The sequence below is a fragment of the Phoenix dactylifera genome, chromosome 11, assembly GCF_051530095.1.
Source record: "Phoenix dactylifera cultivar Ajwa chromosome 11, Ajwa_hap1_PhDact_Kaust_v1.1, whole genome shotgun sequence".
NCBI lineage: Eukaryota > Viridiplantae > Streptophyta > Magnoliopsida > Arecales > Arecaceae > Phoenix > Phoenix dactylifera.
This window is the reverse complement of record NC_143200.1, coordinates 20,337,954-20,354,910: the sequence shown is the minus strand read 5'-3', so window position 1 is coordinate 20,354,910 and position 16,957 is coordinate 20,337,954. Positions and strand designations below refer to the sequence as shown.

Below are 16,957 nucleotides of genomic sequence, written 5' to 3'. Positions count from 1 at the left end.
GCGTTTGGAACTTTGGTGTGGCGGGAGGAGGTTGGGTATAATTAACATCCGGTAAACTCATGACGTAGGATCCGATTACTTATCGGATCAGGTTAGAATCTAGATATAATTATGAGATCCGAAAAGCATAACTTATTAATCTAGCTCGTTGCATATATCATAACTATAATATATATTTATTGATGTACTATATGATAGATTTTTTTAAAATAAAAAGAGCTCGTAGAGAGAGGACTAGCCGTTCTTCAATATCCCAAATCCTCCAAAATCCTACTCTATTATGTATCATTGGGCACAATATTATAAAAAAGTTTGCATACCATATTTTCTTATTGAAACTAGTAATGAACATTCGATCTTACTATAAAAAAAAATGAAAGAAAAGATGACCTGATCATGTACAAAATGTCTAAAAAAGCATTATGGAGGTTATTTTATTCAAAAAATACATGGATGAGAGATCAGAGCTCGAAGAAAGTTAAGTTTTATTGCTATCATTATTATTTACATTCATCTCAAGCTATAGTTTGGAATTTGATTTCATTAATTGGAGCAAAAGGGTAAAGGTCTTATTTTCCATAAAAAATATAGAATTTGCAAGAAGTCCACTAAACTTTGTACAGTCTATACAATTATTACTTATGATTGCCACATCATTAGTTTTATTGCCGCATCCAATTTCTAATAAGCATTCAAATCATTATAGAATATCCATGAAAATTGAGATAGCTGTGGTATATGATAAAATTATTTTCTATTCGTAAAAAAGTTCCAAGCATCCGTTATTCCATTAAGATCAATATGTAACATGTATAATTAATAACTATCAATTTTTTTGGTAAGAAAAACTAAATATAGAAAATTGAATAATAGCCATCTCAAATAATAATCAAGCAATTCACATGAATGAGAGGAAATAGGCCACTTCAAACCCATTATCTCAAGGCCATATGAGAAAGGTTATGCAAAACCCATATGAGAAAGGTTATACAAAACCAAGGTAGCTGAATCTAATGATATTGTAGGCGACAGATTTCCACATTTTTGAGATTTATATGTTCCTATACAGTGCCAAATACTTTATATTAGAGCATCCCATATGAGTTATGATGTATATCATGTAACAACTGCAAAAATATAAAAAACAACGACCAGAAAAAAAAAACAAATAGTACCAATGTTACCATTAAGTAGCCCTATATGGAAATTCATTTATAAAATAATTATAAATATATCTGTTTGCATAAAATCTGAAAAGTAGAAACCTCTTTTTCTAAAATTAGTGATTATACGAAATTTTCTATCTTTTTTGATCATCGAGCACGCAAAGCTACTAAATTACATATGCACCTCAAACTGTATGAGGGATATAAATAACAATAATGGTCAAATATGTATTTCTTTCTTGGTTTAAATCATTTCTTCTATTACCATCTTTAAATATAAAATTTAATAAACAAAGATGGTTCTAAATAGGAATACCTGACAAACAAAGACCCATAAAGACAACTATAAATAGTTGGGGAAAAAAAATACTACAACAATGATAGTTATACTATGCTTGTCTAAATAGAAAAACAAATGTATAATCCTCTTTAATTAGAAAATTAATAGATAATCTTCTCTACCTTAAAGTCTTAGGATTTTAAAATATTTTTACTTTCTTGTACATTAGTTGAATCTAAGATCAAGCAAGACCTCAACATAATAAACTCCTTATTTTTAAAAAAAGAAGCATATGATCTATTAGTGAGTGATTAGACTCATTTCAATTTATTAATCTCGAGTAATGACACTATCTATAACTTGAGAATAAATTTTCTAGATTACAAAATTTTACTCTATGACCTAATATTTTTCTCTGTGCTTTTGTAATGGATGTCTCTCTCTCTCTCTCTCTCTCTCTCTCTCTTTCTATGCAAGAAGAAGAAAAGAAAAATGAGGATATGACTTTGTAGGTCTGTACTCATGATACATACACCTTCTAGCAAACCAATATGCAGGTTGATATTCATCTTTCTATAGACATGAGTGGCATGAATTTGCTTAATGGTAGAATGGGTTGAGATAACATTTAAAGGTTCAAGTCTTTTGCAATTATTTCAAGTTTAGTAGCTTTTGACTACAAAGGTGGATGGCTTATCTAATCCCTACTTGGTCCCATCTTACCAATTTTTCATGTTTTATGTCTTTCTATTTCTCCTCTAATGTTGAAAGCTGTTTTAGATGAGTTCCTCCTCCTCCTTTATCTCTCTTCCCCCTCCCTCCTTGCTCCCACCCTTGCTATTCCATGTTATTTCAACACTAAGATTTTGAATGATTTGTTCAAGACATCAAAAATAAAAAAAAAGAAATAGTTTATGTTATTTGAATATTCATTCTTTCTATTTTTTCTCTTCATTCATTTTGTTAAGGTGAATCTGTCATCCGGCAAAAATTAAAAAAAGTTGAAGCATTGCCAATATTGATAAGGAGGGGTTGGAGAAGTTGCAAGAAAAGGCAAGCAAAGGTGGTGAAGTGTAATAAGAAGATAACAACTCAAGAATGGAGTGGAGGGAAGCTGGCGTTCAGTGAAAAAGATGATGACCCATAATATCAAAAAGGAGGCAGCAAGTGGGGTAGTGATGTTTGACATTAAACTTAGAGCTAAGAATAAGTTTATCCAATCTCTAGCAATTTTTTTTTTTAATAGTGAAATGGATGGTGAGAACAATAATTCTAGACAATTAGAAAAAAAACAGCTATAATAGTCTGTACAATAAGAAAGGTAAATATATTGCACACAAAGTTTATTTATACTTCTAACCAGACATTTAAAAGAACCATTTTATTTTGAATCAAATTTATGAAGATATATACAATATATTTTTTTTGTTCTCATACAAAAGTTGACAAGACAAATAGTTTCAGAGAAAAAGACTATTAGCATTCCTAAACCACTTTGGATTGTTCATATTTATCTCTAGCTTCATCAATATTCTACAAGAATATTCAAGAATATCCTTTATATACGTGTAGAGGATTAACTTGGAAAAAGACAGTAAATAAAAACTCTACTTTGCATTGTCTTCAAAATAAGCAAACTTTATTTCTCAAGAAAAGAAAACAGAGCAGTATCTTCATCGATGAGCGAGACTGAAGAGGAATGCTATAAAAAGAACTGGAGAAGGCAAGTCCTGTATTTATTTATTACCCATCTCTCTTCCACTGTTGTACTCCAATACCAACTCTCTATACATCGTCCATCGAGCCCTTCTCAGCCCTACGATCCTTGTAATTCGCCAGCGTAGATACTCGTATCGCAGCCGTAGATCTCTCGTAGTCGAGACATCGAAGAGAGAGGTCCCCCAAGAACACCACCCCCTTTTCTCACTGCTCTTCCCCGCTTCGCTTCCCTCCTTTTCCCCTCATTTCAAAACCCTAGCAACTCAAAACACTAGAAATTCTCGTCCTCCTCCCCTTATTTCTCTCTCTCTCTCTCTTTTTTACCGACTTAATATTTTCTACTCGGTTCTCCGATCCCTAGAACGCTGAATCACTCCCTGCCAGACCCCGTGCCCTAAATCCCTCGATTCGGGCTGGCTTGGTCAGAAATACCCCAATTTGGTGCGAGGGATTCGTTATTTCTTCTTCTCGATTCGTTTTCGGGATTGGGATGGGTATTTGAGTCGAAAATTTGAAAAAACCCGTCCGTTGTGCGGTTTGTCCTCGGTTTTTTTTTTTCAAAACTAGGGCATCCCCGAACAGGGGATAGCTCGCATTTTTTAGGCCTTCTTCAACCGTTTGAGGAATTGGGCATAAATTTCTTAGCTTGGGCTTGATAGGTTTGCTCCTCCATTCGTTTGTTGAATTGGGTGGTGTTTTGTGGAAGCTAGCATGCTCTGCACTCTGGGGTAGGGAGCCGAATGCTGAGGTCGTCAGCTTTTTGAGTAGCTTTCGAGCTTTGTATTAATTTCAGCCGGGTTTGTTAGTAACTTTGGAGTGTTGAATTGCTCGCTGGTGTTTGGTTCTGAGTTTGTGATTCGGCATTGGAGGTGGTGGCATGAGCAGGGGAGGAGTGAGTGGATTATTGGACGGGAGATGAGCGGACATGAGTAGGTTGTCGTTCAGGCCTCGTCCCCTTGACATCCACAAGAAGCTCCCAATCCTCAAATCTGTCCAGGACTTTGAGGACGATGAGGCACCGAGCACTGCTGCGTCTACCCGCAACTCCCAGTTGCTCCGGCTTTCCACTGAAGCTGACAATGAGGTAATGTGGATTGAAATTTGATGTCTTAAATGGCAACCGAGCTTGAATTGATCTCCTTTAGGTTCTTCATGCTGCTTCTGTTGTTCCTATGGCATACTAAGCATGCTAGCAAGTGAGTTACATACATGAAGTTGCACATTTGGCTGGAATTCAGGTGCTTCTTTATTTGACATGCATAATTCTGGTCATATTAGTGATTACTCTTTCGATTGCTTCTATTGGTTGGATAGACATATTCTATTAGTAGAAAGCAATATCTTTTCCTGTTGGTGATTGAGACTTTGAAATGGGATGCCTGAGGGCCGGTTTGCCCAAATGCCCTTGTAGCCTTGCAGACACCTGGGATACTGGGGAGTTTGTTAATGATGGTTCTTTTGCTCTTATTGCATTAAATCATTGATAGGAGTGACACCACCACAATCACATTATATGGCTAGGAAATGCTTAAGGGAGCTCTTTCTATAGACTTGATTAAATTCTCACACCGATCTCTTTTTGCAGCTTTAACTAGGCCCCTGTTTAATTACTTTCTACTTCTCTAGAAATTCAGAAATTGCATCTGATCATTGCCTCACTATAGAAGTGGGAAAAAGGCAAATAAACTTCTTGGAGACTTGCAAACACCTTTGGTGAACTGACAAGTGTCATATCCCTGAAAGAGTTTTCTAAGTCCATGGACAAAAGTGAGTCTTGGGAGAAGCAAAGTGCCATGTCTTAATATGACCCAAATTTAAGAATCATTTGTTGTATTCTCGCTCTCCATCATTTTTAAATGAAGCCACAGTTGTATTCAGATGAACTTTTTTTACTGGTCCTTTATGACAGTATTATTTAACTTTATACTGCTATCTGACTAGGATCCATTTCCATTTCATAGTTACTGACATATTTTTGCAACTGGCTGGAAGAGTAGTATTTAACTTTATACAGCTGTCTGATTATATGTTAACTAGCTTATTACTTCTTGTCGAGACCTATTATTTTTAACTAACAAGAGAAGGGTGCAGTTTAGGTCTGCTGCCAAGTGGACACTGAGTTTCTGATCAGGGCCTACCTGCAATAGACAGTGGACTTTTAGAATTATCTAGAGTCGCCCACTGTTCCACGATAACTTTTCAGTGCTAGGCTGAGCACATCTTGTCAAACACGGATCTCAAAGTTCATGTATTGCAGGTGGATCCCTAACGAAAACTCGGCTTCTGCTTTGCAGCAGATCTAAGCCAAACCCATAAAATTTCTTTCTTTCTTCTTTGTTTCTTTATTAGTGGGCTCGATGCTAAAAATGGCCATAAGTTGCATCTGTCATTAGCCTTTCCAAATATGATGCTTTGAGTGGAGAATGTTTTTTTTTTATTTTGCCATTCCTTTTTTTTTTCCTTTGCCATTCCTTTTTTTTTTCTTTTGCCATTCCTTTTTTTTAATATATATTGTTTAGACCTTCTGTGGTCTTCTCTGTTCATATAGTTTCCATCACACCTTCTTGGAAGGAAATCTTTCTGGTTGTGGAGGAATATGCGGGAGTCAATAAGTCCTTTATTAGCACAAATGCCATGTTTAGAAATTCTGAGTGCATGGTTCACTTCTGTTTGAGAATGTGAGCATATGTAGAATCACACAGTAAAAAAAGCACAAGCATTTAGACTTTTCTATAATTGATTACATGTTTGATGAGAATAATGACTTATCTTCTAGGTGCACCAGAATTCTATCAAGAAAAGTTCCTCCGAGATACCTACTCCACAATTCAAGGTGGTAAATACATACGAAAGAGACTACTCTCGCACTTTCACACAGCCTCCATCATATTTACGTGGAAGAGGAGGTTTGTAACTAACATGCTTCAAATGGTAAATATTGTTCCATTGTTTATAGTTGTGCTAATTGTATTTGGGAGTTGCTTCATCCTTGCAGCCAGGGTGGAGAACTGGGAGTTTGTTGATTATGACCTGGACAATGAGGATGAAGATTGGCTTCAACAGTTCAACAATGAAAAGAAAATCCTTGCACCTGAAAGGTATATTCAGAACTCTTAGTTGACCAAAGTTCTGTATTCATAACAATAAACCACTATCCGATCTGGCTCTTTGATCATTTGTTTTTTACTGTAACATTCTGTACGAAGTAGTTAACAGTTGAGCAAGAAATAAGATGAGGGAGGGAAGTCTCTAAGTTTAAGCAGTGATATCTTAATAAAATCATATTTCCTGTGTAAACACCAGCCAGCGTCCAACATAAAGTTAAAACTGAAAAAGAACCTTTTTTTTTAAAAAAAATAATGTAACATATATTGGGTTGGAGAAAATATTAAATCAACGAAATGATGCTTTTTTGTACTCCAAAGGTGACATGGTGATCAATAAGCTTTTGTGCGCCTATTTGTTAGACGTGTGTCTATGTTGAATGCTTCAATATGATTTGCTGATATCAATGGATGTGTTTGGGTGTCTTTATCAAATTGTGGAAAGAATGCTTTGGTGGTCTCTCAGTTATAGTGTCTAAATGCCATTGCAGTGTGAGGTTTCTTGAAATTTCTTTGTCACAGAGATGTAACTATTTTCTTCATGTCTATAAATGAGTGATAATTTTACCAAATATAATTGGTGTTTTTGCATATAGAGCATATTTTAAAACTCACAATTTAAATGCAGTGATAAGGCATCCTGAATGCACCAAAATCATGCAGTTTAGAGATGAAATGTATAATTCTGGAAAAACTTAAACATCATTGTCTTTGTGCAAGCTTTGCGGTCTTTTATCGGAATTATATGGAGCATTATGTTACTCTCTAAACATTAGCATTGCAGTCTGTTTCCAGAACTGTGTGGATTCCCAAAAATTAAAGGCAAAGTCAATATTTGCCTCGCAATATGCTAACGATTGTTTATTTAAAAACACATGAAAAAATTTCGTGTATCTATTTCACATTGCATGCTCACATCTTCTTGATGCTCATAGTTATTCACATATGTTTATCAATCCAGGTTTGAGATTTTATTGTTTAAATTGGAGGTTTTGGATCATAAAACTCGAGAAAGAGCAGGAATCATGGCTCCTACTTTTGGTTCTCCCGTTCCTGTTCTTTTACAGCTAGATTCTGCGGCTGAGGTACTTTTTGGATCATTTATGGAGTAACCATTTAATATTCTTGTATATGACCATCCATATATATATATATATATATATATATATATATATATTTGGTAAAAAATATGACCATCCATATTTGTTATTAGCAGGCCTTAACTGTACAAAATAGAAATTATTATGGTTACACATCTTTGAATTCTTTTTACTCAGTCCTCGATGTGTCTGATAGCTGGTTAAATCATATTGGTGCTATCTATGGTACATGCTTTCTATCATGGACCAATAGTGAAGCCTGTCAACTTTTGATGCTTCTCTCTGTCATAAATATGTTCCTGTTTGTAACAAATAAACTGCATCTAGTCGGTGCCTTTCTAAAATTGATGGAGGTTTATTTTCAAAACAAAGGTGTATCTATATAAACCAAATTTTCTAGTCTGTAGTTCTAAATTGCTCAAACAGAACACTTAGTAAAGTATTAAAATTGATGAGTCTTTGTCATGTGCAATGCAAGTAAGTCCTCAAATAAGCACGGGAACTCAGAAAGGGGAAGCAAATAAATGTCTTAGAGATGTGTAATTTCACTCTACAGAATCATATAGTGTATCTGTAGGGAGGCTTCACTGTTTTGAGTGGGGCCTTTCATGCCCACTGTTTAGGTTCATTTGATGGATGACTTGTCTATTCAACAGTATCTATCTCAGCATATTATTCTTTTTTGTTGAAGAAACATCAGTTTTATTCATCAACTAGAATTGTGAAGTTAGTAATCTTCATGAATTGGAGGTAAAGTTGAAGTAGTGTACATTTTATTTCCCCCCTCTCCTCTCTATTGGTTTCGTGATGGGATTTCCTTTAGCATGTATTTTAGCTACTTCAGTTTGGGTGCCATGTTTGACTTATTGGTGCATAGTTATAGTTTGTACCTCAAAGTTGAACATAATTACCTATTTCAAATGTTGTCCTCTTTTCCTCTTGGTCTACACTCTTTCCAACTGTAGGGGGACTTAAGACGGTCGCACCTGATTTCCAAGAGCTTAAATTGCAACTTAGTGTAGGTCTAGCATCATTTGGCCTTGTAGGTTGCAGCCGCCTTTGTTGCCCAAGCTTGCCTTGTGTTGGAATTCTACACAATCTCCATTTCCCAAATTATTGAAAACAAAATTTTTCTTTCTTTTTTCTTTTTTTTTTTCTCATTGGATCTCTATGATGAGATCATATTTCATATCTTGGCCAATGATTAAGATAGAAAGGAAATAGAATCATTTTCTGAATGCCGTTTGTCAACTAGTCTTTTGGGAAATTCTGTTTTCGATAATTGAACACCATTATAGGTGCATTTGACATGCATTTCTCTATTCCTTTCCTTCAAATCCTCATACCACTCAGGAAAAAACAAAATGAATAAATAAAAAGGCCAGAGGTAACTAGTGTCTTTCTTTGTGTAATTATTTACGCACAATTTGCCTTTTCCTTGCTGTATTATACTTAATTTACATTTATCTTGTTTTTTTTGCCAATCGATCACCAAAATTAACTCAAACTGTTTCATGGAACCTACTCAACTTAGAGATCTGTTCCATATCAGACCCTATTTCAATGGAAGAAAAGCTAGGATGATAATATGATGAAATATGGCCACTCCTAGTGTGGCATGAACTTGTGGTTGTCAAAAAGGCATGTGCAAGCTTCATTCATCTGAAATCTTTTTAAATGACAATCTCTAGGCCAAAACCTTTAATGTGATACCCTTGCAGATTGCATTGCATGTGGCAAACCAAAACTATCTTCCATTTCTCTATTCATTTCTTTTCTTTTTGATTTTATAAAAAACATAGGGCAATCCCACCCACTGAAAGCCTTAATCCTATGATTTTCCTTCATCTGATCTTCATCTTTATTTAATTATTATTTCCTCCTGACCTTCATTTTTAACATGCACTAGCAACAGTATTAAGTTGCAGAGCAATATCAAGCTTTTTTGGTAGCAGAGCTTGCGCTGTTTCTTTTTTTTTGTTAGGACAGTTTGTTATTAATCATAACACTTCAAGTGTTCAGGCATTGAGATCTTCCTGATGTAATGATTTTAAAGTTGCCTCATGTTGCAGAGCTTGCAAGCCCAGTCTGTAAGATTTGCAGTTCTCCGGTCTGTATACAATTATTGGAGAGCAAAGGTATGTTTCATTGTCCTGTAAGGTGATTAGCTCATCCCATTCTTTGCCATAGCATGTACTGTGAACATTATTTTTTCATGGTAAATTTTTGTCATATTTGCTGACACTGCGATGGATTATTTTCGAATGTAGCGTGACGTTATGCATGAATTACATATGCTGATTTTGCTAAAATGCGTTGTTTTTGTTGTAGCCTGTATTCTTATGCATGCTTTATTATCTTTTATCAGCGAGAGCGATGGCAAAAACCTATTCTGCGGCACTTGCAGGTCAGTACCAGCCTTATAAATAACAGAATAATATTGTTACTTTGGTGTGACCTTTAGCATCTCAGTCATTTATATTTGATTACCATGTTGAGGAAGTGAAATTTTGTAGACCATCTTATGCATCGAGGGAGGACACCTGTTCTCTTAAGATTTCTGTTGCATTTGGTGCAGTAGTGGCCATGTGATCTTAAATATGAAGCAATCGTATATTCCATGTGTTTGGTGACAAAGTTCTGTATTGGTTTATGTTTCATATTTTTTCAATGTTCTTATTAGCTGTTCGCTTTATACTCTCTGAAGGCAAAGAGTGCAGTCTTTAATATTCGAAAAGTTATTGCAAGTAAGGTGCTAAAATATTAAAATGAAATTAAAAAATGGTAGGTGGTCAACTTACTTTCTCTACACGAAGAATATAGAAAGTCTTAGGTCAACTGAGGCATGTTTGTTGATGCTGTATTTAGGGAAAGATTCAACCCTGCTCTTACATATTAAGCAGGAGGTATCTTAAATCTGATTTTAGTTTAGCAGTCACCTAAAATATCAAGAAAATGGGAAGAAATTAAAAAAAAAAGGAGGAGCTCTCTGAACATGCTGAAGGTTTTGAATTTCTCCTTATGGAGAACATACCTAAAACAGTCCCAAGATCATGTCATTTGATGAGTTTCTATGATAAGGAAAGTTCACATTTCCAATCAAAATGGATAATAAAAATTATATGTAGGAAATTGCAGTAGATAAACTAGATTTGAAAAAGCAGTATTATTGTATTAAATAAATTTTAGAAGAAAATAGGATGATTCATTAAATTATTAAAGAAGTGTCTGTTAAGAAATTTTTCAAGGATTTCAGGTTTACTGTTTCTGATGGGTGCAGTCATTCCCTACCGAATATTATTTGTTGCCTTAAATACCAGCTATGTAGTTTTTGTTATGACCACTATTAGTTATGTGAAAACAAACCTGTTGCTTCCAGTATCATCTACTTTGTTTCTGTAGACAGCATAACTAAGTGATCTCTGGGTGGCTATGCTATCAGTTATGACAGTTGTAGTTTCGTCATTCCTTGTTCCCATTTCTAGTTGATTTTTCTACTTTAGAGCCATACCAGGATGAGATATGTTTCTAAGCATTTAGAAAAAGGCCATTAGGAAGCATTGAAAAACATCAAGTTAGTTGCTACATAATTATTGACCTGCAATAAAAGAAAAGCTGATACATTACCTTCTGCTTTTAATAATTATAGTACAATCTCCTCAACAATCTTTGATTTCAGATGTTTCACAGAAGTGTACTTGGTCAATCTGTTGTCTCTGTGAATAGAGAACTGCCAAACACTAATAGTCTCTGCCATGCCAATTTCTGGCATTTTGCTTCTTTTCTTGAGCTGTATACTGGATATACCTTTTCCTTTTCCTTTATCATTTATCAATATGATTAGTTCAGTTTTTTTCATGGTGCTAACTAAGAGTCTAGGCCCATCTCCATGAGAAGGTAACCTTCCTGCAGCATCATCCTGTTTTGCCAGCATATTTTTACTGCATGAATATATTGACTCTAGCCTTGAAGGCCTTGCTTGTATCCAATCTTCTCTTTGAGGTTTGCTTCTTGAATTTTTCTACTTTATTCGCTATGTTTTATTAAATTTGTTGCCCCTTAGTTTTCATGCCTGTTATGTCATCCATGATTTATCTAATTCATTTGTTTTCTCGGCAAATATTGAAATTTATCTTTTTTTCACTCTTCTGGTAAAACAAGAATCCACTTTTCTCATCATCATTTTTGTGCTTCTGCAGCCTCCGCCACCAGTTAATGATACAAATCCATACAATGTATTTAGACCAAGGGAAAAAGCTCACCGGCTTCATGCAAGAAGGGTAAGCAGCATAGTTTAAATATTCATTTGCAATGTTCACTGATTTCCAAGAAAATCATGTGGTATCGTCTAAATGTTCCCATTTAACATGCACAAAACTAAACCCCAAAAAAGAGTTTTGAGGTCATTTTTCACTAATATGGTTTTCAATTTGTTCAGATGCAAAGGCGGGAGAACAATGTGCAATCCTTTGAAAAACTTCGCCGGGTGAAGACTACTTTTTTCCTTCTTGTGGCACATTGCTTAATGACAATATTGCTCATGAACTTTTACCCTTTACTTTATGAGTTTAGTTGCTGCTTTTGGTCTTTGACATTGTGGATTTATTTTAGTCAAGGTTTGCCATACCATCCTGTATCACCCTGTACGGGGCGTGTTGTACCGTACTGGAAGAAAATCGGTACGAAACATACATTCAAGTTAGTACAAACTCTGTACCGCCCGTACCGAAGTGTGTACCGGTCCGTACTGAGATGTAACGAGATAAAAATTGAGAAAATTGGTAAGAAAGCTATTTTGGCATAGAGATGTACAGTACCAAACCGATAAAGTACCGATAAGGTACTGATATGGTATCTGGTACCAAGATTGCAGACCTTGATTTTAGCTGTAACTGTTATAGCTAGTATGGCCTGCTTAATTGGTCATTCTATTATAACTTAGTCAGGATATCATGAGTCACTAATTTCAGTGCTTTATGTTGGTGTTGATCTGTGTCTTTTATCACGAGGTAAAGATGCAGCTTCCCAACCAATGCCTGCTTGATATAAATGTTGTGTGGGTGTATATGCAAGGCATGACAAAGAAGAAAGCTGTGTAGAATCTACCACTAAAGATATATTGTTCAGTTTATGACTTGTAAAATCTGTTAAATCTCATCACTTCAGAACAAACCAAAATATCATGAAAAATTTAAGACATTCTCTATTCAATTCAAAGGGACTCCTGTCAGCTTGCAATTATTTCATGACTCTTCAGAATTTATTTAATAAACTTCTAAAACTACACCATGTTAATAAATAAAAATATTAGAGAAGGCATATGACCTTGGACTTTCAGCCTACCTTTTCTACAGCTTAACTTATAATGAATCAAGAGAATCAAAAAAAAAGAGGAACAAAGCTGTGTAGCTTAATTTCAATCATGTTTTAGGTCTCAACATAAGAACTAGAACTAAAAGTTCCTAAATTTCCATTTAAAGAATTATGAAAATTATAATTTGTTCATTGAAAAATAAATTTCAGGTGATGGAACGATATAATGATTTTCCAGCTATGCCTCTTAACAAGGTGTTTGCCTCCAATAATTGGCTGCTTTATTTTTTTATATCAGATTCCTTTTCATAACTTATTTGTTTATTTCGTTGCACCATGAACTTGCATGAGACCTTTTAATGCTTTGAAGAATCATACAGAGATATTCATATGGGCAATGTAATCTTGATGCACACCCATCATTTCTTCATATAGTTGCAATTTTGATTGATTGAAATAATCTCCAATTATTTCTTTCATTGGTCTTGTTTTGATATTTTATATTTATCTTAGTTTCAGTGCTAGTGGTTGGATATTAACATTCATGTCCAATAATAGCATCACAAATACTGGCATTTTTCATCATCAAGATATCCACTATCTGTGCACATGTTTATAGCATTAAATAAATATATAATAAATTTAATTAGTTCTGATGTTCAAAGTTAAATCTTCAGGTCAGGTGCAACTTGGATCATGCAAGGACAGTATTGGAGGCTTTGATTGAGGTTTAGTTTCAATTATTAATTTACTGTTCTCAAGTTAATAAACTTTTAATTATGCAACCCCACAAAATTCAGCTTCTCTATGACACTTCTGTATGTAGAGGGAAGAGAAGAAGCAAGAGGTCATGGAGAGTGAGGTCAGCCTTCAAAGGATTCAAATCAAATATAAGGTATGCCTCTTCTTGTGTATTTTTCTTGCTTTCTCCAATTTGATCGGTCTTTATAGTTTAAAGTAAAAGAGTAAAACCTCTTTTATTTTCTTCCAACAATAATACTTTCATCACAAACAGTTTATGGACAATGGCTGAAGAGTTGAAATTTTAGTGCCCAGCCACTTGTTTCTGAACTAGGGTTTCATTTTTAGTTTTATGATAATACATATTTCCCAGGACTATAGTTCCATATTGTCTGTCAAGAAGTCTAAAGTAACTGCAGTATTTCATATGGGCTAATACATGTATTCTGTTATTGATCCTTTATTGTCGATAACATGATTTACATTTGTATGGTGGCTGATGAACAAAATATAATTGGAATCTTTTGCTCACCTTTTATGCTTTTGGTCTTTGTTTTGCTGTATCATTATTTTTAGGTGGAGCTGCTATTTGTTGATTTAGCTTGGCAATATTTGATTGTGAGTGAATGCAACTACCTTTTGGAGAAAAAAGGTCAGGAATTCCTCATCTCTGTAAATTTTGATTCCGAGTGAGGGAATAATACTGCAAAGATTCTTGGAAGGAAGAGGTTTATAACATCTGAAAAGGTCTAAAGGACACCAGGTGCTGATTGTGAGTGCCTTTATTTAGTTTTACGAGTGCAGTTGAATTACGAGAACATTGAGAGATTGGAATCTTATGGACCCATGCAATGGAAAGACTTCTCTTGATTATCATGTTTGGCTTGTGAGATTGAGTTGAGACTCAAGGCTTGAGTGAGGTGCAGAATTGCATCAGCATTTAGTTCATATTCCAAATATTACATTCTGCACTACAATCTGCCTTTCACTTTTGATGGCACTGGAAGATTCGCTCATGTCATTTCTGGATGGCATCAATCAACACGATAGTAACAAGCTGGTTCCATCATGTAGCAGTACTTTGGGTAGACAAGTGGAGTAAACAAACAGGATTCATGATGGAATTGCGTGTCCTAATTAAGTTGATGTTATCTCATGATACATTTTTAGGCATGGCACCTTCCTTGTTTTTTATCTGATAATTGATAGTTTAAGGATGGCATTGTAATGGTAAATCAGAAAACCTGGTAATGCTGGATTAAATGGTGCATGCTGCTGAAGTCCTAAGTGCTGTTATTGTATTCTTGATCTCCTTGACTATTTGTTCATGGATCCAATGCCTTCATTACTTCTGCAAGATATGTTTGTGCTTCAGTGTTTTGGGTCTTCAAACATATACAACTCACCACGTTAGGTTAGTGCCCTGATAATCAGAGCCTCTCCAAGTAGGCATATGAGATCACTTACCTCTGCGCTAGGGTCTATCTGCATGCCCACCTCTTTTATCCATCTTGTACCCCCCATGAGGTTGAGAATCACTGTGGGGGGAGGTGGAGAGTGGGAGAAATGGGTGGGAGAAGGGGATTGTAGAGCCTAAAACCCTGGGATTGTAGGATTTGTAGTCCCCATTTATCATGACAACTTCTCCCCTGCCTACCTTTCTTTGTCCCTTCCACCCAGGTGGTTAGCGCACAGACTGGGGAACCATGCACCCAAACAGCACCTTGGTATGTTTGGTAGTTTAACAGATAGCTACTAGGAGTATAGGCATCTTTCTTGGGTATGGCACACCTACTATAGTTTTCCATTTCATTACCAAGCAAAAATAATTTTCATCAATGGCATCCAACCAATCTTGTGAAATGTCACTGTTGTCATGACATGCACTCAGTGAATTCACGAGGATATTGATGCAGTGCGCCAATCAAGAGGCCGAAAGTTATGGAGGCATTCTCTTGTTATTGTGATGTAGTTGTAGAAGGCCTCTTTTTTATGTCAGAAGTTTCCTCCACAAATTATTTTTTTGTGAAAATCTGAATTAGCGATTGGGTTATTAACAAACAACCTTCACACTGCTTTCAGCATGAGGTACAAATTGTTGAAGATGGATTAGCATTATCTGGCTTCCTGCCAAATTCATGCAAATTTGGATCAAGCGAGGATGACTTTATGGACTCCGATGACACCACAAATGGTCACCGACATGCTCAGTCAGCTGAAGTGCAGAATCCACCCTTCACCGGTTCCAGGCTGATTGTGATCCCTACAGGACGAATGAAGCGAGAAATGAGACGAAGACCTTTACTGCATGGATGGCTTCACAAGAAGGTATCTAATTTTCCGCCCTATCATCTACTAGTACCAAACTAACATGTAGCTGCTTTTCCTCTTTTCACATAGCACCACTAGATTTAGTTCAATTGGAGATACATCCAGATGATGAGATGTGGTGTTAATGCAGGACCCAGATGAGCCTGTTATGCTATTCACAAGACCTCTTGATCGAGATAAGTTGGCTGCTGCCAGCATTGTGCAGCCTCCGGATCCACCTGTAGAGAACGGTTCAGTTGCACCATTTTACCGCTACAAAGGGAGGATGGGTCGAGGAGGGAGGATCATCTTTGACCGATGGAATCGCCTCCAAGCACCAATTGGCAATGAAGTCACCCCTCATGTCCCACCAAACAATAGACCTCCCCAACCAAATGGTTGAGTCAGTGTTCAGGCATGTATTATTTCTTCTATTCTTCAGCTGCAGGGTTGACTCATTTGAGAAGGATACTAGCAGAAAGAGTCCCATTTGGCTTCTGAGATGACTCAGCGGTAGGGCCTGGAGAACTTGAGGTATAAGATTGTCTTCAAGGTCATGCTGGGGCATTTTTGCAGGGACACGAAGGCTTGGCATGGGTTTGGTCAGCATATTTGCATGACTCTAGCAAGTTTGTTTTTTAATGCAGGTCATGCCGATTCCACTGGCCTCCACACCATTGTACAATCACATCATGGGCGAAAAACCACAGCATTATTTATCAAAAAAAAAAATCTCCCTTTTTTGGGTTATTACAGCTGCAATTCAATATCATGCCATGTTCAGGGACCTTCATTGGCCTCCACACCATTGTACAATTTTTCACATCATGTGGGAAAAGGCGCAACAATATTTATCCAGCAATTCTCCCATTTTTGGGTTATTACAGTTGAAATTCAATATCATGCTCATTATTGTTTAAATTATGTTCATCCTCCCTCATCTTCTCTATTCATGGATTCACCTCTGATCAGAAAACCAGCACAGGGAGTGATTTATGGTAAAGAAGAAGTGCCATCTGAGGGACCCACCTGCCAATAAAAACAGAGGATGTTGTAATTTCTTTTTATTTCACAATATATATTGCCTTGTAACATTTGGTTGGTTGTGCATGAATCAGCTACTATCATATGGGTCATTTTTCTCAAGTATTAGAGAGTATAGCCACCTGGGGGCAAGTAGAAAACTGGTAAGAGAAAATGGGGCTTGGGGGGGGGCGGGCGGGT

General features: G+C 36.0%; 1 protein-coding gene across 4 annotated transcripts; it reads left to right on the top strand.

Annotated features, from left to right (window-relative positions):
• Window positions 1-3,186: 3,186 nt before the first annotated feature.
• Window positions 3,187-16,827, top strand: LOC103722379 (uncharacterized). 4 transcript variants are annotated; one of them, XR_016397780.1, is made up of 13 exons: window positions 3,188-4,249; window positions 5,942-6,071; window positions 6,161-6,263; window positions 7,231-7,354; window positions 9,442-9,507; window positions 9,738-9,777; window positions 11,531-11,649; window positions 11,808-11,855; window positions 13,360-13,410; window positions 13,509-13,577; window positions 15,506-15,751; window positions 15,885-16,267; window positions 16,381-16,827. XR_016397780.1 is itself a non-coding variant. In XM_089926063.1 (12 exons), exons 1-12 carry the CDS (start codon window positions 4,091-4,093, stop codon window positions 16,134-16,136), a joined length of 1,398 nt encoding a protein of 465 aa, XP_089782189.1. In that variant the 5' UTR covers window positions 3,187-4,090; the 3' UTR covers window positions 16,137-16,827. The 4 variants fall into 4 exon arrangements, 3 of the variants coding, with proteins under 3 accessions (XP_089782189.1, XP_089782188.1, XP_038972782.2); XM_089926063.1 differs by having other exon boundaries at window positions 3,187-4,249; window positions 5,951-6,071; window positions 15,885-16,827; XM_089926062.1 differs by having other exon boundaries at window positions 15,885-16,827.
• The last annotated feature ends 130 nt before the right edge of the window (window positions 16,828-16,957 follow it).

Excerpts from the sequence above, each read along its gene's own strand:
- LOC103722379 (XM_089926062.1), top strand. The coding sequence starts at position 4,091 with ATGAGTAGGTTGTCGTTCAGGCCTCGTCCCCTTGACATCCACAAGAAG. Across the intron at positions 7,355-9,441 it reads AGCTAGATTCTGCGGCTGAG|AGCTTGCAAGCCCAGTCTGT; the intron begins GTACTTTTTGGA and ends CTCATGTTGCAG. Across the intron at positions 9,508-9,737 it reads ACAATTATTGGAGAGCAAAG|CGAGAGCGATGGCAAAAACC; the intron begins GTATGTTTCATT and ends ATCTTTTATCAG.